Below are 22,139 nucleotides of genomic sequence, written 5' to 3'. Positions count from 1 at the left end.
GATATCTTAGTAGCTAGCTCGCTAACTTTCCAGTTCCACCTTAAATACTCCAGTTTTGACGCCTGAAGCACCACAATTTAACTGCTGCTCCATTTAAGGTGGTGCGGGAAAATTCTCAAGAAGCTGGCGAATATCCAACTTCAGCTTCATATCACTGAAGAATTAGGTGGTGGGTGATAATAAATAATTGCCCCCCTCTTTGAAGGCTTATGATCCCTAAATGTAACTAAAGCCCAGCAGTGAGGAGCTGAACTCTCCCCTCCTCTGCTGTCACTGCAGATGGGCAGGGTCGCCTACAGAGCAGCGCTAGTAGCTGTTAATGAAGTGATGCTCTTTTTATTTGAGGCTCCCATTTCAGAGGGAAGATCTCAACCACTGCCCTGTAACTCAGGGTGACATTCGGAAACAAGGGGTAGAGGTAAAGAGAAGAAATGGGATTGGGCCCATTTGGGTCAAAGTTTATTTATGTAGCACTTTTTACAGCAGGTGTTGTCACAAAGCAGCTTTACAGAAAAATTCGAGTTTGAGCCCCCAGGAGCGTCGCCAGTGGCGACAGTGACGAGGGAAAAACTCCCTTTAAGCAAAAAGAGGAAGAAACATTTAGGAACCAAGACTCAGAAGGGGGAACCCATCCTCCTCTGGACCATGCCGGACAGCCAACAGCATTAGAATAAAATATTAGAATACAAAACGGGGAAAAATTAGATTTAGTTTAGATAGATTGTTTATGCAGCAGCAGCAGGAGGGTCAGTTCATGCAGATGAGGTTTGAAGCTCCATGGTGGTCAAACCAGTCCAGAAGGCTGGTGAGCAGTGGGCACCCGATCAAAGGAGAAGCAGCAGCATCAGATGCACAGGATGCATGCTTAAAGGGTTCTTTGCATGATAACGTTCCTCAGATTGATGGCGAATGTGTTATAGTAGTATACCCCATAGTAGAACCTATTTTGGTGCTATATAGAACCAAATACATCAGTCTGAGGAGCATTTTCACCCTGCAAAGAACATAATTGATTTTATGCATTTATGAATTTATGCATAAATGGTTCTATATAGAGCTCATGGTTCTAAAAAAATTGCCTTTACTGAAGAACCCGTGAAGAACCATCTATGTTTGAAAGTGCGTAGCACATTGGTGTTTGTAAGTATGCCCTTTAAAAAAAAAAAAACAAAAAAAAAACTATTCTTAGAGCCGTTTGATCATGTTTTAGGTTCTAGGCTTCGACCTCAATACCAAAGCTGTGAACTTAGCCAGAAGCCCTCCGTCCTTCTAAGAGTCCAGCTGGGTGGGGGGAAACTCAAATGACCACAGAGACAGTGGGGTTCTTTTTCAAGGGTTCTTTAGTAACGAAACATGGTTCCATTTGAAACCACGAACACTCAAAGTACCATTTGAAATGGTTCTTCAGATTGATGGACAATGTTCTGTCGGTTCTATGTACAAAATGTATGACAAGGTTTGTAAAAACATCGAAAAGAGTTCTTTTGTTACGAGCTTGACATCGTAACACATAGTAGAACCCTTTATGGTGCTATATACAGAACCATATACAACACATTCTCCATCAATCTCCAAAGAACCATGTAAGCATGCAAGCGGTTCTTTGAGTATTCATGGTGCTATATAGAACCATTTTCTTTACTAAAGATCCATCTTTTTTAGGACTGTAGACGAGGAGAGTTTTATTAGTGCTAGTATTAGTATTAAATTGCTAGTATTAGTATTAAATGAAAATTTCTGTGTTTTTATGTAAACATTGATTACATTAATCCTCAGGTTATAGCTATACTCAGTGTTGGGAGCTCTGCTGTGATTGATGTTGGGAATGTCACTGAAGTCATCTAGTTGGAAAGTTGGATATTTTTAGGCTCTCATGTTGTGGCAAACAGGAGCATTTATAAGTAAATCATCTAAATAGCATCTAAAGTGCTGGCAGTGCTTTATTTCTGAGAGTGTAAAGGTGCTAAACTGTCTCTGGGTCAGTTGCCCTCTTGTCACTGGGGTGGGACCCTCAAGGCTTCATCTCAGCACCTTTAGTCAGGGAACATAACTGAACCATAATCCACTGAAATGATCTGTTCTAAGCTCTACTGACTCCACACGCCCCGTCTCACCTCCAGGCTTTTATTCTACTGTTCTGTTTTAAAACATTCGGTTATAAAAAGGTACAAATATGAACTTTTCACCTGGAAAAACTGATTTAAGCTTCACAATCAGACCTTAAAACCACAATAGAACCTTTGAGGGAACATCTTCACTGTTTGTACCTTAATGAACGAAAACTGTACCTGCAGAGAACCTTAATATCTAACGGGGTACAGGAATGGGGATGGTTGTATTTTAGCTGAATCACCTTGTTCTTGTTTTTTACGTTGGATTATGTGTCGGTTGAGTTGTTTTTGATTTTTAAATGTGTTGTATGAGTAAATCTGACTCTCCTTCTGCTCCTCTGTAGCTCATGACTGCGGCGAGACGGTGCGGGTCACTCTGTGCCAGGCTCGGCCAGGTGGTTCTGTGGATGCCGTGGCTGAGGAGCGGTTCCAGTATGTACAGGATCTCGCCCTGGACATGGCCCACTTCCTGCTGAGTGCGTCTGGCCAGCGGGATGGCCTGGAGAGGGCGCTGCTACTGGACGAGTGTCAGATCCCCCTGCAGGAGTGTGAGCGGCTTGACGAGACCCTGGCGCTTGCTCTCAGACACTTACCGCTACCGCCGGGGTGGAGCGTACTCGGAACAGACATAAACACGAACTCCCACACAGGTACGATACAAACGTCCACAGAAGTACCACATAAACCCAAACCTCCAGACTGTAATACACTACAGGAAGCGTAGGGGGCGATACGGCTTCTACTGTTTCATTTAAAAAGCTCTATAATGTTCATATGATCCACACAGTCACTCTGACAGACTGTAATACACTACAGGAAGCGTAGGGGGCGATACGGCTTCTACTGTTTCATTTAAAAAGCTCTATAATGTTCATATGATCCACACAGTCACTCTGACAGACTGTAATACACTACAGGAAGCGTAGGGGGCGATACGGCTTCTACTGTTTCATTTAAAAAGCTCTATAATGTTCATATGATCCACACAGTCGCTCTGACAGACTGTAATACACTACAGGAAGCGTAGGGGGCGATACGGCTTCTACTGTTTCATTTAAAAAGCTCTATAATGTTCATATGATCCACACAGTCGCTCTGACAGACTGTAATACACTACAGGAAGCGTAGGGGGCGATACGGCTTCTACGGTTTCATTTAAAAAGCTCTATAATGTTCATATGATTCACACAGTCACTCTGACAGACTGTAATACACTACAGGAAGTGTAGGGGGCGATACGGCTTCTACTGTTTCATTTAAAAAGCTCTATAATGTTCATATGATCCACACAGTCACTCTGACAGACTGTAATACACAACAGGAAGCGTAGGGGGCGATACGGCTTCTTCTGTTTCATTTAAAAAGCTCTATAATGTTCATATGATCCACACAGTCGCTCTGACAGACTGTAATACACTACAGGAAGCGTAGGGGGCGATACGGCTTCTACTGTTTCATTTAAAAAGCACTATAATGTTCATATGATCCACACAGTCACTCTGACAGACTGTAATACACTACAGGAAGCGTAGGGGGCGATACGGCTTCTACTGTTTCATTTAAAAACCTCTATAATGTTCATATGATCCACACAGTCGCTCTGACAGACTGTAATACACTACAGGAAGTGTAGGGGGCGATACGGCTTCTACTGTTTCATTTAAAAAGCTCTATAATGTTCATATGATCCACACAGTCGCTCTGACAGACTGTAATACACTACAGGAAGCGTAGGGGGCGATACGGCTTCTACTGTTTCATTTAAAAAGCTCTATAATGTTCATATGATCCACACAGTCGCTCTGACAGACTGTAATACACTACAGGAAGCGTAGGGGGCGATACGGCTTCTACTGTTTCATTTAAACAGCTCTATAATGTTCATATGATCCACACAGTCGCTCTGACAGACTGTAATACACTACAGGAAGCGTAGGGGGCGATACGGCTTCTACTGTTTCATTTAAAAAGCTCTATAATGTTCATATGATCCACACAGTCGCTCTGACAGACTGTAATACACTACAGGAAGTGTAGGGGGCGATACGGCTTCTACTGTTTCATTTAAAAAGCTTTATAATGTCCATATGATCCACACAGTCGCTCTGACAGACTGTAATACACTACAGGAAGCGTAGGGGGCGATATGGCTTCTACTGTTTCATTTAAACAGCTCTATAATGTTCATATGATCCACACATTCACTCTGACAGACTGTAATACACTACAGGAAGCGTAGGGGGCGATACGGCTTCTACTGTTTCATTTAAAAAGACCAGTATCAGACCAGTGTCAGCCACTGTGCTGCCCACTTTCTTCATATTTCCTGCTGGACCAGTAGGTCAGATATTCCAAAAGAAAACATTCCCACCCAATTTCTAAAGCCCTTTTTGGCGCTAATGATTTGGCCCTTTTTCAGAGCAGGCTGCGGTCTGATTTCTGGACCCGGCAACAGATGCTTATCCTCACGATGAAACAACTGTTTAGGACAAGGGAAAATTTCCCCCAGACTTTGACAAGCAGCATGAGGAAAGATGAGAATGTATCCCAGAAATGGTGCAATGCCATATTTTCATATTGCATCGTTTTGTTTTTTTTACCTTGCGAGTTTTTGGTCCAAAGGTTGCCGTCTTGTGCTGATGTTGGTGTCCAGACGGCCCTGTACGGTTCTCCCATACATAAAACACGAGCAGCATCCCTGCTGCCGACTGTGACTTAGAACATAAAAATCTTGCTGTGGAATGAAAAATGGTAATCAGATCCAGCAAAACCAAACAAACGATTAAAACGCTATCACCAGAACACTGGACGCTGATTGCAGTGAAAGAGCCAGACTGTGCCTCTGGGACGGCTTTGTACACATGCTTAAATGCCTCTGGACCTTCGGGCAGTGGGGGGTGTTTGGGAGGGACATGGGTATTAGGGTGTGTTAGTTGGGATTTAGTTAGTGGGAGATGAAGATGCTGATTTTCGTGGGAGTGACAAGGCTGGACACGATTAGAAATGAGCAGATCAGAGGGACAGTGAAGGTGGAGCAGTTTGGAGATAAAGCCAGAGAGGCCAGGTTGAGATGGTTTGGACATGTGTTGAGGAGGAATAGTGGATATATTGGGCAACGAATGTTGGAGATGGAGCTGCCGGGTAGAAGGAGAAGAGGTAGACCTCAGAGAAGGTTTATGGATGTAGTGAAGGTGGACATGGAGATGGTTGGTGTAAAAGTAGAGGAGGCAGTGGATAGGGCAAGATGGAGGCAGATGATCCACTGTGGCGACCCCTAAAGGGAGCAGCCGAAAGAAGAGTTGGGATTTAGTTATTTATGTTTTGTTGTTTTAAGCAAATTCCAGTCTCCATAAAATGCTTGGACTTGGAGTTTTGCAGTAGATGTTCGCATTTTGGGGTCATGAAATCTCCAAAAAGATGTAGGCTCTGTTTGGGAAGTCTGCCTCGCTGTGCTCTGATGTCCTCTTTCTTTCATTTGTCCAAATGCCAATCATAGTCAGTCCCTGCAGTCTGAATATCCTGTTACTTTATGAATAGTGGGTGCCTTGGTCATGCCAGCTTCTGTCCAAGTTTATCTCTGTCTGTACTAGAAAATCTGTTAGTGTTTTTCTGTCTTTGGCTGCTTGATGAGTTGGATTCTGCCCATTTAAACACATTGTGTACTGCATGACATCCTTAACATCTGCGCCACCTGTTGCTACGTGATCTGCGAACGTCTTCAGGTGATTTTATTGGATGGATGGATGGATGGATGGATGGAGCTGTCTCGTCATTGCTCAGTACAAGTCAACGAAGTGCAGTGAGCTTCTACCAGAAGTGCAAATAGTAGCAATAGTGCAGATGTGCAATAACAGGCATAAATATGACGTATCCATGAACAATATATACACAATTAAAATATATTTATGAATAATATATACATGTAAATACACCGGTCAGGCATAACATTGTGACCACCTCCTTGTTTCTACACTCATTGTCCATTTTATCAGCTCCACTTACTGTATAGCTGCACTCTGTAGTTCTACAGTTACAGACTGTAGTCCATCTGTTTCTCTGATACTTTGTTACCCTGTTCTTCAGTGGTCAGGACCCCCATCGGGGGGATTATGATAGTTTAGAGAACTTCAACTCCATTCATGGTGGAGGGATACATGCAGGGTGCTGTGAGGCGAAATAGTCCCCAAAGAAAACGTATAGTCCAGATTTTGCACTATTTTCCATCAACATTCCATATAAACTCAGAAGATTTGTGCAGGTTCTCAGGTGGTTCTAGATGGTAAATAAAATGTTTATATTTATGTTGTAGTCATGGCGACGTCTGGTTCCCATCACCACCACTGTAAAGACATTCAAGATTCAAGAGTTTTGTCATATGCGCAGCGGAACAGGCAGTTACACTGTACCAATTCACCAAATATAATCTTAATATAATCTTAGAAGAAAATGTAAGAGTAACGTTAAAAACAGTAGTAAAAAAAAGTGCAGGTTTATGTGCAGAGTTGAAAGACATCTGAACCCTTTCACACCAAACTACTCAATCTCTGCAGTTACCTCTCAAATACTGAATTAAGCAGAAACTTTGAAAAATGGGTGAAATTCCCCTTAAGTCTGGCTCCGGAGACGCTTCCCTAGAGTTTAATCTGCCAGGGCTGGAGTGTGCGAGTGTTTTGGAAAATGAAATTCCTCAGTGTGTGGTGTTCCTGGCTGTGTTTGAGCCGAGTGTGAGTGCTGGTGTTTCCTGCAGCTGGCTCTGGACACCTGGACCTGCTCTGGAACCAGATCTGGCCATGGGCACACTGCCCACAGCCTCTGCCAACACTGCCCCCTGTGGGAAGTGAAGCAAATAACATGGCATTAAGTATCATGAAGTTGATTAATAAAAGTTTACAGTTATGACTCTTATTTTGCTCTTCAGTTTAATTGAAATTGTAATTGCATGATTGATTTTTTATTATTTTTTTTTTTTACACTATCCAAAAGTATCCATCCCTTCTGATGAGTGAATTCAGCTGATGTAAGCAGTGCTGAGCCGAATGTCACCTTGCCAGTGAAAAGCCCCCCAGCATTGGGCTGTGGAGCAGTTGAACTGTGTTCTCTGGAGTGATGGAGCTCCATACAGACCATCCAACTTCAGTGACTGACCTTACTAATCTATATGGAATATATATGCACAATTAAAATATATCTATGAATAATATATACATGTAAATACACCAGTCAGGCATAACATTGACCACCTCCTTGTTTCTACCCTCATTGTCCATCTAATTAGCTCCACTTACTGTATAGCTGCACTTTGTAGTTCTACAGTTACAGACTGTAGTCCATCTGCTTCTCTGATACTTTGTTACCCCCTTTTACCCTGTTCTTCAGTGGTCAGGACCCCCATGGACCCTCACAGAGCAGGTAATATTTGGCTGGTGGATCATTCTCAGCACTGCAGTACCACTGATGTGGTGGTGGTGGTGTGTTGGTGTGTTGTGCTGGTGCGAGTCGATCAGACACAGCAATAATGTTATGCCTGATTGGTGTAGAATCTGTACTAGTTCGTTTGAATTTAGTTTGAGGCCCCTTATGTCACAGTATCATTTACTTCATAAAGTGACTTATATATAATGTGATCTTACAGTTACTGATATTAGCTATTCAAGTATTGGTTTATAGGCGCCATTAGTGCTTATGCATGTGAAATCCTCACACAGGCAGCCTTCAAATAGAGTTACTGAACAAATTACACTAAAATTTGCTCAAGTGCCTTAGTGTTTGGTCTGGCCTACCTAACATCCTAGCAGCTTCTGGTCTGGGATTTAGTTTCAGCTGAACTTCTGTCCTTTTCTAAACGTTTGGTGGCAGCTATGGGCCCTGCTGGTGATCTGCCACGTGGCCTGGCTTTTTCGGCCGTTAGGGATTTCACGCTCCCCTCTGTGTTTATAGTTGTACCTTTTGTGCGAGTGTTTCCTTCACAGTGAATGGCTTTTTCAGTAATTCCTCCTTCGAAATGTTCCAGAATGCAGAGCTGAGTGAAGGAAAGTAGTCAGTGTTGATTATATTAGCTGTGTGTTTGAAGAACAGGCCTCGTTACGGAGCTAATTGGGGTTTGGAGGACTGTCTGCTGCACCACGTCCAAGTTAACATAGCGAGTTGAAGCAGCTGATAAAGACGTGTTTGGCGTCTGACGCTTGCTGCTATGACTGGCTCTAAAAGGACCCCAAGCGTGGTTTTTGGACCTCCCTATCTTTCTACCACTGTAACATTAGAGGCTAACTAACAGCAATTGGTAAATGATGGACAGCAACAAAATTATATGCTTATAATTACTTCAGTATAGAATTTAGTCTATAATTGCTTTTAATTATACTAAATTATAGATTTATAACTGCCTAATTTTTTAATTGCTGATGTTTGGATGCTCATTCGGGGATCTAATGAGTTACAGTTTAAATTACAGATTGCTTTCTACATCTAACCCTGGATCAATCGCAGCCTGATGATCTAAACCCGGATCAATCGCAGCCTCAGTATCTAAACCCGGATCAATTGCCGTCCCAGCTTGAGTATCTAAACCTGAATTTATCACAGGCTAAGTACCTAAACCTGGTTTAATCGCAGCCTGAGTATCTAAGCCTGGATTAATGACAGTCTGAGTATCTCAGTATTTCTGTCACTCTACAGTGGTCCATTTAATCTCAGACCACACTGAATGACTTTGCTTACATCTGAATTATACAGAAATATAGAAAAATCAGTGGAATTCGCCTTTAATCCAGCTGAACTCCGCACTCCTACACAGAACCTGCTCTTACATACATCACTGACTTCACCCAGCCACACTGCACTTCACCAGCCACACTGCACTTCACCAGCCACACTGCACTTCACCCAGCCACACTGCACTTCACCCAGCCACACTGCACTTCACCAGCCACACTGCACTTCACCCAGCCACACTGCACTTCACCAGCCACACTGCACTTCACCCAGCCACACTGCACTTCACCAGCCACACTGCACTTCACCCAGCCACACTGCACTTCACCAGCCACACTGCACTTCACCAGCCACACTGCACTTCACCCAGCCACACTGCACTTCACCCAGCCACACTGCACTTCACCCAGCCACACTGCACTTCACCAGCCACACTGCACTTCACCAGCCACACTGCACTTCACCAGCCACACTGCACTTCACCCAGCCACACTGCACTTCACCAGCCACACTGCACTTCACCCAGCCACACTGCACTTCACCAGCCACACTGCACTTCACCCAGCCACACTGCACTTCACCCAGCCACACTGCACTTCACCAGCCACACTGCACTTCACCCAGCCACACTGCACTTCACCAGCCACACTGCACTTCACCAGCCACACTGCACTTCACCAGCCACACTGCACTTCACCAGCCACACTGCACTTCACCCAGCCACACTGCACTTCACCCAGCCACACTGCACTTCACCAGCCACCTTTTTCGTTTTTGTCTAGGCTGCATTTCCAAATTAGTCTCTGAATCCCCAGCGGCCCGTTTAACCGAGCATTCCCATTCCCAGCCGCTCATTAACTACCCAGAACAATCCCCCCACTGTCCATCCCCCGCTGACCACCAGCCTCAAATGCCCACTCTCTCACACTCCACAAAACAGCCACCAGTAATCTCTCATTACTCTAAAAAGCCCTTAAACAGGCCCTGCTTCTGCTGCTTGGACAGAAACTTCGCAGAGTTCGAGTCTGTGCTGTAAATTATTTATCTCTGTCACTCTCATGGGTTTACCCAGAATCCCTGCTTAAAGGGCCACATGCCCCTTTTTTTTAAATGCTCAGTGCCCTTCATTGGGCCTGCTGTTTTTAGAAAGTGATGCATCTGTGGCTTATTGGCTGTGGCAGGGAGTGGGCGGAGCTAGATGTAATCAGACTTTGGCTCAACAAACACCGAGTTCACCCCAGCTGATGGTTCTCACAGGACAGTTCTGGGCACTTGCGCTGCGAACGAAAGGAGATGGATCGGACCGACGCTGTTCATATTAATGTATGAAAACTGGAAAACTGCTGTAATTGTAATGTAACTAATAAGAGCAGCAGTAATGGCAGAACTGTCAACAGCAGCAGTGACGGGGGAGTAACTGTAAGCACACTTATTTATTTGTTGGTTGGTTTGTTTGTTTGTTTATCCTTCTCCTCACTTTTGTACGTCAGGGTTCCTGCAGGTGTTTAAATATACATATAAAATGGAATATAAGGTCATGATGTGCCTGAAGGGTCTCGGTTTCACTTTTAGAGGTATTAAATTCTGAGATAATGCCTGAGGTCCAGGCTCAAGGGTTGTCATTACATATTAAAATAGTTCAAAATAGTCCTCTGAATGAGAGTGTCTGGTTGACAGGGGTCCTCGACAGAACTGATAGTCAGATGTGCAGAAAAGACGAGAGTAAAGGTTGTCGAATCTCACCTTGTGCATCTATGATTGATTTTCAACCGGTTTGAAAAAAACAGATGTTAATAAATATTACATGTGAGTTTGCGTGTTATGGTGTGGAAGTACTCTTCATCAAAAAGCATTGAATTAGATGATGACTGTGTGGAGCAAACCAGGTAGATCCCTGTGTAAGATTAAACTGTGTAATATTACATTTACTTTTATATGAATGTGCATAAAAATAATACTGTAATTACAAAAATAGAGTAGCATGTTGTTGATTTAAAGACTATACGACTGTAACTAGCATTACCTTACTGTCCCATTAGTTTTTATAGTTGTGAATAAATGGCTAGACTTCTTCTCGCTCCCCACCTAGAGAGTAAAAGCCACACAGCGCCACCTAGTGTGCCAATTTAGCAGTGGTGCAAAGGCCAAATCTCTGTTAATACAGGGTTGAGCGTCATAACCTAATTTTTTTTTTTTCAAACGTGCATTAAATGTTTTGATAATGTCTCATTGTTTGAATTTGTATGTGCATATCAGCAGATCTTGGACCGCAGGAGACTCTGCTGCACTTTGCGGCGCGGCGTGGCCTGCGGAGGGTGGCACTGTTCCTGCTGCAGCAGCCGGGTGGGCGGGACGCCCTGAGACACCAAAACAAACAGGGACATACGCCTGCCGGTGTGGCACAGAAAAGGGGGCACTCACAGCTACAGCACCTGCTCTCAGAGTGAGTCCACTGTTTAGTCACTGTTTTGAGCGCAGTCAGCTTCGGTGCGTGAAATCAAGCGCAGCCTGCCAGAACCTCATTTACCTATTATTTACATGGAGCGCGCCCTAAATCAGGCAGATGTTTTGGTACGGAAACATCAGCTTCTCGGCCAACAGCTGTGCTCGTAGGTGGAGTTTGAGGTGGAGCAGTGAGTGCACTGCTCCCCCTACTGACCAAATTTATTGTGTTAATTGCAACAACTGGAAAGAATAAAGTGGAAAATAAACAGATCGTCTGTTTTTAGATTGTAGAATGTGATGTGTTGTCATGATTTTCCTAAAATAACACATTTAAATCGTGTTATTGCACTAGCTGTGCTTTGTATTGTTTATTTTGTGGGTGGAGTCAGTAGTATAAAACAAAAGCACAGAGTAATGTTGGAGCTTGTAGTTGCAGCATTTCTTTATACCGATGTGTATGTAAAATAAGTACATCCACTTTTGAACTGAATTGCCAGGTGCAGAAATAAGAATTGCTGTTATTTTATATTTTCATTCTCATTATTGGTGATATTGATGATGATTCAATTCAATTCAATTCAAGTTTATTTATATAGCGCTTTTTACAACAAGGTTGTCACAAAGCAGCTTTACAGAAAAACAGGTCCACGCCTCTTATGAGCATCACCACAGTGAAGCCAATTTTGTGGTGACTACAGTGGTAAGGAAAAACTCCCTTTAAGAGGAAGAAACCTTAGAAGGGACCAAGGCTCAGTCCGAGGAACCCAACCCCCGTGGGTCGACCCGAACAGAAACAAGAACAACAGTACAAAGAGAGTGCAAAAAAAAAAAAAAAAAAAAAATGATGATGATGATGATAACAGCAATGATTAACTGCAATTCAAGCATTTTTTTTCAGGTTATTAAATTATTAGTTAAAATGATTAAAATCTGAATTCAAAGTTACACTCTGTCCCAGATGTGAGTTTGGTTGTACAGATTTGCCAAAGAGGAAACTGATGAATAACAAAAGTCAGTGAAATTTGCATACGCTCATTTAACGGTCAGATTTGACCGTACGTGACCTTTGTTAATTAATGGCCACTGTCACAACATGCTAAGCACTTTTTTGATTGGCCAGTTTCTGCTGTCTGCTAACATTAGCATAGCCTGAGTTTGTTTTGGACATCACACTTTAACCTCTTCAACTTCTTGAGACCTCCGGTGGTTCCTAAATGCACTTGGTCATGTTCTTCATAACGTTCATATTTCATAAGCTGGGCGTCGTATGAGGCTGTAGCTCTTCTCTCCAGTCTAATAGACGGTGATGTCATTTTAAACCCTTATAATAAAAGAAGCTGAACTCAGTTTGTTTTTCTACTGAAAGTCGACCCGTTTTCCCCAAATCTGGGCTCTAAACTATAAACAGATGGCGTCTGTTCAGTGATCTGCTCTGGAAACATCACTTTTAGAAAATAATACAAAGAGCGTCTGAGATTTTTGGCTTTCAGCAGTAAATTGTAAGCATGTAGTGATATGTAGATCATAAAACACACGTTCTGTTAATTTGAGGGGAACTTCAAATTAAATAAAACATTTTTTTTTTTAATTCATACAGTTAATGAATAATTTGCCTTGCGATTTTGGACATGGAGATCAGATGGAGAATAAGAGGCTGATGGAGTTTAATGCTTCACAGATCTTTTACACGAGCTCGGAAAATACCGCTGGAAAAAATGCGTCTCTCTTCGTGTTTAGATTTCTATACGGTCATGTAACTGTTGTTGCATGTGAGTGAAAGTGAGCTTTGAGAATCTGGCCAGGTATTCTGGGACGTTTTTCAGTCGGCTGATGTTGAAATATTGGAGCTGTGATAAGAGTGTGCAGCTCTGGGTAAACAGCGAAAGATATACACAGACTGTAATGAGCCTCTCTCTGACCTTGAAGCAAGACACAAGCCGTGCCAGTGTTTGAGACTTTCTCTCACAACACAGTGCATTATGGGTGTTCCATGTTTTACTTGGGTGCATTATTTACACACTGTCTAGTGCAGGGCATTCGGGATTACTCCACTGTCTTTTCAGGAACTACTACAAAATGACAAACTTACCAAATAGAACACCATACAGTGACTACGACATAGTTTCAACAAAATAGTGCACTATACAGTGAACAGGGCGTAGTTTCAGACAAAATAGTGCACTATACAGTGAACAGGGCGTAGTTTCAGACAAAATAGTGCACTATACAGTGAACAGGGCGTAGTTTCAGACAAAATAGTGCACTATACAGTGAACAGGGCGTAGTTTCAGACAAAATAGTGCACTATACAGTGACTAGGACATAGTTTCAACAAAATAGTGCACTATACAGTGAACAGGGCGTAGTTTCAGACAAAATAGTGCACTGTACAGTGAACAGTTTCAACAAAATAGTGCACTATACAGTGAACAGGGCGTAGTTTCAGACAAAATAGTGCAATATACAGTGAACAGGGCGTAGTTTCAGACAAAATAGTGCACTATACAGTGAACAGGATGTAGTTTCAGACAAAATAGTGCACTATACAGTGAACAGATTCAACAAAATAGTGCACTATACAGTGAACAGGGCGTAGTTTCAGACCAAATAGTGCACTATACAGTGAACAGGGCGTAGTTTCAGACAAAATAGTGCACTATACAGTGACTAGGACATAGTTTCAACAAAATAGTGCACTATACAGTGAACAGGGCATAGTTTCAGACAAAATAGTGCACTATACAGTGAACAGGGCGTAGTTTCAACAAAATAGTGCACTATACAGTGAACAGGATGTAGTTTCAGACAAAATAGTGCACTATACAGTGAACAGGATGTAGTTTCAACAAAATAGTGCACTATACAGTGAACAGGGCGTAGTTTCAGACAAAATAGTGCACTATACAGTGAACAGTTTCAACAAAATAGTGCACTATACAGTGAACAGGGCATAGTTTCAGACAAAATAGTGCACTGTACAGTGAACAGTTTCAACAAAATAGTGCACTATACAGTGAACAGGGCGTAGTTTCAGACAAAATAGTGCACTATACAGTGAACAGGGTGTAGTTTCAGACAAAATAGTGCACTATACAGTGAACAGGGCGTAGTTTCAGACAAAATAGTGCACTATACAGTGAACAGGATGTAGTTTCAGACAAAATAGTGCACTATACAGTGAACAGTTTCAACAAAATAGTGCACTATACAGTGAACAGGGCATAGTTTCAGACAAAATAGTGCACTATACAGTGAACAGGGCGTAGTTTCAGACAAAATAGTGCACTATACAGTGAACAGGGCGTAGTTTCGGACAAAATAGTGCACTATACAGTGAACAGGACATTGCTTTGGGCAAAATAGTGCACTATACAGTGAACAGAACATTGTTTTGGACAAAATAGTGCACTATACAGTGAACAGGACATCGTTTCGGGCAAAATGGTGCACTGTACAGTTAATAGACCTAAACTGTGCCTCATTCATGGTATAGTGCACTGTTCTTGATGTCCAAAGCTATTCCCGAGTGCACTTGCTTGCTGAAGAGGGCCTTGCCTGTTGAGTGGAGCATTGATCCAGACACAACGCAAGTGTCTCTCCTGCTTGCCTGGTTGTGCTTGCAGCCAAAGCAAACTTGGAGAGAGTTTCTGAACTGATAGTTCCCCCTCGTCTCGCTCGGTTGAGCAGACAGAGAATCAGATGTGTTTGGCCACCAGTCTGGGTCACTGGAGTCCAGCTTATGAGTGTGTGTGTGTGTGTGTGTGTGTGTGTGTGTGTGTGTGTGTGTGTGTGTGTGTATGAGACACTTCACCAGGGAGAGCGATATCTGCAGGGTCACTGGCTCAAAGACGGGAAACGTTACAGGCAGCTCAGGGAACTCAGCTCAGAGGGTTTTTTATTTCTCAAAAAAATTAGATTTCCCTCATGTGCAGTCAGTCAGCCAAGAAGTGTTTGAGGTCTGAAGTTTGCGTCTTTAGCTACATTAGCTACGAGGCTCATGTCGCTAATACGTTATAGAAGCTTATAACCCACTGGTTAGCATTGGTTTAATACTATACAACATACTGTTATGTAAATAGACAAGTGTATTGTATAGATGCGTTGTGAAGGCTGAATTTTGTACTTTTGTCCACGTGTATAGACCACAGTGAGTCATACAGTGTCAGAAACCACACAGTCAAGACTATTAGAGATACTAAACAACTCCACATGCTTTGAGGCGAGTCAGTGATGATTAGCACCATGCAATTAGGTGGGGTATAAGTCTCTGTTAGCCAGAATAGCCTCATAGCTCCAGAGCTAAACCAGCTAGACTTGTGCTGGCTGATGGACTGGATCTGTGGTTAGAGGAATTTTTTTAATTTGTTTTTTTTTTATTTTTTATACTGTACATCAGCTCACAGCTGTCCTTTACACTGTGCATCTAATTACACAAAATAAAACAAATAAACAAAGAAATGAACCGAGTCAGTCAGAGTGGTTTGGTGTGAAACGATAGGAACCAGACGTCCACCTTTTAAAAGCTCCCTCACAGAAAGTTACTACATTAGATGGTTATGAATTCACTGATGTCTGAGACATTAATTTACAATAGTTTTAAGATGATTTTGGCCTTAAACTCCATTCATGGTGGAGGGATACGTGCAGGGTACTATGAGGCAAAATAGTCCCCAAAGAAAACGTATTATTCCAGATTTTCCACCATTTTCCATCATCAACATTCCATATAAACTCAGAAGGCTCGTGTAGGTTCTCTGGTGGTTCTGGATGGTAAATAAAATGTCTATATGTGTGTTGTAGTTATGGTGACGTCTGGTTCCCATCACCACCACTGTAAACCATTTCACACCAAACCGCTCTGAACCTCACACACTGAGTTATACAGAAAACATGTTTATATGATGGAGGTTTTTAACTTTGTCACGTGTCTGTGTTTTGTTGTAGGCACAGAGGTGGTGTAAGTGCTTCTGTTTAAAGCTCAGTGTAAATGTGGCTCAGCTGAGCGCAGTGTTGATTCAGAGGATGTGGCTGTGTGTTGTGGGTGTAGAAGGTGTGTTCCTCATTCACAGGGCGTCCTCCTCCCCTCTGTTTGTTTTCAGGCTGGAATACTCGCCTCGTTACGAAACTAAGGCACACAGACGGTGTTCCCCGGGAGGCCGAGCATTCCTGCACCATCCGAAGCTGAACACCTACACGCTGACGGTGGACACAGAGACGGACGTTTCTCCGCCGGACCTGCGGGCGGACGTGGAGGAGCTCCAACGCTTAATTCAGTCCCATCAGCAGGACAAGGTGATGCACTGCTCTGCTCAGGATGTGTTCATCTCAGCTGTCAGTTTAAAGGAGAGTTCCACCCATTTTTCAAAATTTCTCCTTTATTTAGTGGTTGAGAAGGTCAGAGTGGTTTAGTGTGAAATGCTCTTTTCTAGAGAAATTCTGACACAGATGTCTTTACAGTGGTGCTGATAGGAAACGGGGTCGCCATGACTACAACACAAATCCAGACATTTTGTTTACCATCCAGAACCACCAGAGAACCTACACGAGCCTTCTGAGTTTATATGGAATGTTGATGGAAAATAGTGGAAAATCTGGAATAAAAAGTTTTCTTTGGGGACTATTTTGCCTCACAGCGCCCTGCATGTATCAAAATGAACAATATCTCAGACGTAATATCTTTCTGTGAGGGTTCCTATCACCACCACTGTGAACAGTTCTAACGTGGTAAGTATCTTTGGAATGAAGCTTTTCACAACAAACCACTCAGATCGACTCTTAGGGCCTGAATTATACAGGTATTTTGAAAGACCTGTGAAATTCCCCTTTAACCACTTAACCTGCCTTATTATTCTGTTATTAATCTTAAAGGGGACCACACTGTGCTTGTTTTTTGTATTCTGGGTTTTCTAGTTGGCCCAAACAGTATTTTGCAGGGCATTTTACTGATAAAAGCCAAGGCCATTATGTGCGTTTCCGTATTCTGCTCCAGCCTTTGTGCATTTTATAAATGGCTTTGCCCTTGACATACTGACTGTTTTAATCTTTAATCATAGGTGGGAGTGCCTTAGTGTAAAGTGAACTTTACTGGGAGATTCAAACTTATTACTGCAGCGCACCATACTGACTCTCCATGATGCACTGATCAGGCATAACATTCGGACCATTTTTAAACACAATATCCACTCACTGTTCACACTGTTCGACAATCCCACCTTGAAGTCTGAGACGACAGGTCATCTGCTGCTGCAAATTTTGTGTTAGTCATCCTCTAGTCCTTCATCAGTGGTCACAAGACACTGCCCACAGGACGCTGTTGGCTGGATATTTTTGGTTGGTGGATTATTCTCAGCCCAGCAGTGACACTGAGGTGTTTAAAAACTCCAGCAGCCTCTCATAGAATCCGTGATTGTAGCCCTCTTGTTTAAATACAGCTTTAATGAATCACAGGAGGTATTTATATATATATATATATATATATATATATATATATATATATGTGTGTGTGTGTGTGTGTGTGTGTGTGTGTGTGTGTGTGTGTGTGTGTGTGTAAATTAGCTCTGTTCTGATTGGCTGGCTCGTTCAAAAAGCAGTCCATGATGGATAGCTCATGGGTAAATGGGAGGTCATATGCAAATGTTTTAGTGATTAACATCACAGCCATGATGGGTAAACAACAAGCTGTTTTAACAGTGCATATCACTGCTGTCAGACCAAAACCTTGTACCTCCATTTTTATCTGTTTTCAGTTTTTGACATAATTTGAAAATGTCTATTGACTTTTGTTATATGTACATTTCATGGTGAATGGACCAAAAGAAGTAGCCAAAAATTACTTGGAAAAATGTCTGGTTCCATTGACTTACATGAAAAGTAATGTATATTTTTTCCTTCTCCTGTAACTATATTTGGAGATGAAGGTTTTCTTCCGATAGCAGATATATGGGCTGTATGCACTGTGGTATGTTTTGAGACGGAGTCCATGTGTGAAACAAGTGAGTAAAGATCAGTTTCCATGATATGGGCCCTTTCGGACTTACTGTTGAGTAGCTGCTGTAACTCAGTTGCTGTAACTGTACTATGTAAGTTATGTAGTTATGAGGAGGCTCTGGCACTTTAAGTGGTTAGAAGGTTGTGGTTTGTCAGCTGTGAGTCATCAAGGAGCTTATTTGCTTTGTGAGCTCCATACACTCTGTAGGTCGTTGCTATCGGTGACTAAAAACAGATCATGACCTGTTTTTTTTCCCCTCTTCTGTCTCTCTTCATTCCTGCGAATCTGGGTTAATGTTTTATGTCACTTTTAATGAGACCCCTCTCTCTCTCTCTCTCTCTCTCTCTCTCTCTCTCTCTCTCTCTCTCTCTCTCTCTCTCTCTCTCTCTCTCTCTCTCTCTCTCAGGGTCTCTCTCTGATAGAGCAGGACTACGTTTCGCTGATTCTGAGCAGTGATATCGGCGACACCTCTCAGACAACCACAATAACTTCCTGCCCTGGACCCTCCCTCCAGAACCCAGCGGAGCATCACAACGCTGAAGCCAAGAGAGGGAACGGTGAGCTCCTGAACGGCACTAGGAACTATATCCAGTCAGAAGAGCTGGAGGAGGTGGGGCTGGACGGCTCGGCTAGAGAGGATTCTGGGAAGGTGGCTGGCAAGGGTGTGTGTGCGGAGGGCAGGGAGGAGAGTGCGGCTGTCAGCGGCGCTTCCTGTGGACAACGGCAGCAGGAGGAAGCAGATAGAGAGGAGGGTGTATTCACAGCGGAGCAGAAAGAGCACTTTTCAAACAAAACGTACAATAAAACTGAATCTGGCAACCCGGAGGAGGCAGCTATGGGCCAGTCCCAGGGGCTCCTCCCCTCAGAAACTCAGCGCAGTGAGGAAAGCGGCCGGAGCCGGGACTTACCAAAGGAAAAGGAAGGAGAGGCTAGCTGTGGTCAGGAAACTGCAAGCTCGAGCGCACTTCGGCAAGACGGTTTGGAGGAAGGCGGCCAAAAGGACAGCAAGAAGCAGGCGGACGGTTGCTGTTTTGAAGGAAAGCAGGTGAATTCACTCCATTTTGGCACTAATGAGGCACTGATTGGTCAGGAAAGTCCAAGCCTGAGCTCAGAGAACATCACCGTTTTGGAGGAAAGTGGCCGAAACACCAGTGAGGTGAAGGTGGAAGGCTGCGGTCAAGGAACGGAGCCAAATTCCATCAGATTCAATGCTACTTTTGAGGTAAATTCAGAAGTACATGCCTCACAAACAAGTAAGGAAGCTGTTGTTTGTTTAGAAACTGGCGATGAGGCTGCAAGCAACCCAAAGAAAGATACAGGAAACCACAGTGTGAAGATAGAGGCGGAGGAGGACAAAGGATTTAGTGGTTCAGAAAGTGGCTCTGCACTGGATTCTGTAAGCTTGCGGCCCAATATGGCACCGGGACCCATCCACAACGTCCGGCATGAACCTTCTCCTCTCCCAGACTGCCAGAAATCTGAGGAAATGGTGCTTGATACAACTGACCAGGACCAACATCAGCAAATAAATCAAACCACAGTTTCTTCAGCAGAAGGTGCATCAGAATGCTCAGAGCAGGTGAGGACTATTGAGTCGTCTAGTGACTCCACTGACAATTCGGAAGATTCAGCAGGAGTTCATGGATTATCTAATGAAGAGAATTCATTCAGGTGCGCTTCTGAATCCGTAGCTGCCGTTTCTTCCTCAGCTGTAGAAGGCAACGGTGAAATGGTTCCAGCAGAGGCTCTTCAGTCTGAGCAAAAAGATGAGAAAAAGGCCTCAGAAGAAGGTTCAAAAACCCCTGCAGGAGGTGATAATCAACCCATGGTGGATTTATTACCTGTGGCTACAGCTAATGAGGCTCAGATATTGTCAGATGGAAGTGAGGCTTCATCGTCGGGAGTGTGTGAAGGTGGATCTTTTTCTGTTGGAGAAATGTTACCGGGAGAAAGAGAAGATACTTCTCCTTCAGCTGAACCTGATGGAACATTATCAAGAGCAGATGACTGTGCATCTCTGTCCAATGAAGCTGCCATTAGAGAAGCATTAGGAGGAGCTGAAGATGAATCTCTTCAAGCTGAGGCTGCAGTTGTAGAAGCATCAAAAGGAGGTGAAAGTGCATCTCCCTGTCATGAGGCTGGAGTTGAAGAAACATCAAGAGGAAGTGAAGTTTTATCTCTTCCTGATGAGGCTGGAGAATCATTATCACAAAGATGTGAAGAAGTATCTTCTAATCAACCTACAGTTGGAGAAATATTATCAAAAGAACATGAGTCTTCTCCTTCAGTTGAGGCATTGTCAAAAGGTAAAGACACGTCTTCAGCTGTAGCTGCGTTTGGAGAAACATTGTCAAGAGAACATGAAGTTGCATCTCCTTCAGTTGAGGCTGCAGTTGGAGGAACATTATCAAAAGGTGAAGATGCATATCCTTCAGCTGAGGCTGTCTTTGGAGAAACATTGTCAAGAGAACATAAAGATGTTTCTCCTTCAGTCGAGGCTGCAAGTGGGGAAACAGAAAAATCTGAAGGTGCATCTTCTTCTGACGAGGCTGCAGTTAGAGAGACATCACCAGGAGCTTCTCGAGCACTTTCTGAGCCACAAAATGAAACTGAACTGGTCACAGACTCCACAAATCAAATCCAGAGTCAACAAAATGAAGCACTGACTGTAGATCATACTCAGGAGGTTCTTCTACAGCTAACGGAACCAGCTTCCAAACCTGAAGAGCTATCGTGTAGTTCTTTGGAAGCTACAGTCGCAATTGCTGGCAATTGTGAAGCGATTTCACACAGACAGCCAGCAGAGTCCAGTGAGACCAAGGAAGATTGTGTGAAGCTTAATGTGGAGACTGCGTGCTTGGATATTGGTTCGCATGTGTCTGGATCTTCAGCATCTCCATGTGATTCTACATCCAAGGAAAGCAGCAGTGCAGCATCCTCTGACGCTCCATCTGAGGTCATAGCCTCTGGGGCTGAAGGCCAAGTTCTGTTGCCGGTCAGTCCTGCCATTACTGTGGAATCGCCCAGTGATTCAGGCTTTTGTTTGAACAACACCTCCACTGCCGACACGCTCAGTGCCTCCGCCCAGCCTGTGGAACCTCTGGATAAGAACAGTGGTACAGTCCTGGCTTTGGACACCAGCTCCCCTGTGGATGTGGGCAGTGGTTTGTCCCAAGGCCTGCCACCTTCAGACGCTGCCAGTAGCCTTGGAGGTTCACGTGAAGGCGAAAGCCTGGACGAGGAGAGGAATCAGGCAGAGGAGGAATGTAGCGAGAAAGAAAAACCACACGAACAAGTGGCAGGTAAGATAATTCGTACTGTTGTCATTGCTGTTGTTATAACAACGGCATAATAATTTGCATATTAGTTACATGACATTACACAGGCGTCTATAATTAGCTACTCAATTTTTTTCAGTAAAGATAATGGTTCTTTATAGAACCATGAACACTCAAAGAACCATTTATACACTTAAAGGGTTTTTTGCATGGTGAAATATTTCATCAGATTGATGTATACGGCTCTATGTAGAACCTTTTTAAAAGGGGCTCTAGTTCTTCTGTTACAAGATTGGCATTGTAACAATAGCAGGACCCTTTTTGGTGCTACGTAGAACCATATGCAGCACATTCTCCATCAATCTGAAGAACAGTTTCACAATGCAAAGAACCATTTGAGCATGGCAGGTGGATCTTTGAGTATTCATGGTTCTACATAGAACCGCTGTCTTTACTGAAGGACCCTTGCAGAACCATCTTTTTTAAGAGTGTAGGAAAGTTGGTGTTAAAGGTAGTTGTAAATGATGAATATTCTAACTGTAATAGGCTAAGAGTTCTTTACTGCAGTGCAGCGTTTGTGCAGCAACGAACATAAGCCTTTCATAA

At 43.3% G+C, this 22,139-nt stretch overlaps 1 protein-coding gene across 7 annotated transcripts in view; it reads left to right on the top strand.

The window, feature by feature from the left end:
* The window catches only part of akap13 (A-kinase anchoring protein 13), a 174,892-nt gene that overhangs the window by 50,248 nt on the left and 102,505 nt on the right, over nt 1–22,139 (top strand). For 6 of the 7 annotated variants that reach the window (XM_037540401.1, XM_037540398.1, XM_037540400.1 and 3 more), the window contains exons 4-7: nt 2,456–2,761; nt 11,079–11,265; nt 16,367–16,559; nt 18,662–21,557. In XM_037540401.1, coding sequence (XP_037396298.1) covers nt 2,456–2,761; nt 11,079–11,265; nt 16,367–16,559; nt 18,662–21,557 — 3,582 coding nt within the window. The remainder of the gene's footprint in view (nt 1–2,455; nt 2,762–11,078; nt 11,266–16,366; nt 16,560–18,661; nt 21,558–22,139) is intronic. The other variant, XM_037540397.1, reaches the window with a different exon arrangement.

Source organism: Pygocentrus nattereri, chromosome 8, assembly GCF_015220715.1.
Source record: "Pygocentrus nattereri isolate fPygNat1 chromosome 8, fPygNat1.pri, whole genome shotgun sequence".
Taxonomy (NCBI): domain Eukaryota; kingdom Metazoa; phylum Chordata; class Actinopteri; order Characiformes; family Serrasalmidae; genus Pygocentrus; species Pygocentrus nattereri.
This window is presented reverse-complemented; position numbering and strand designations above follow the sequence as displayed.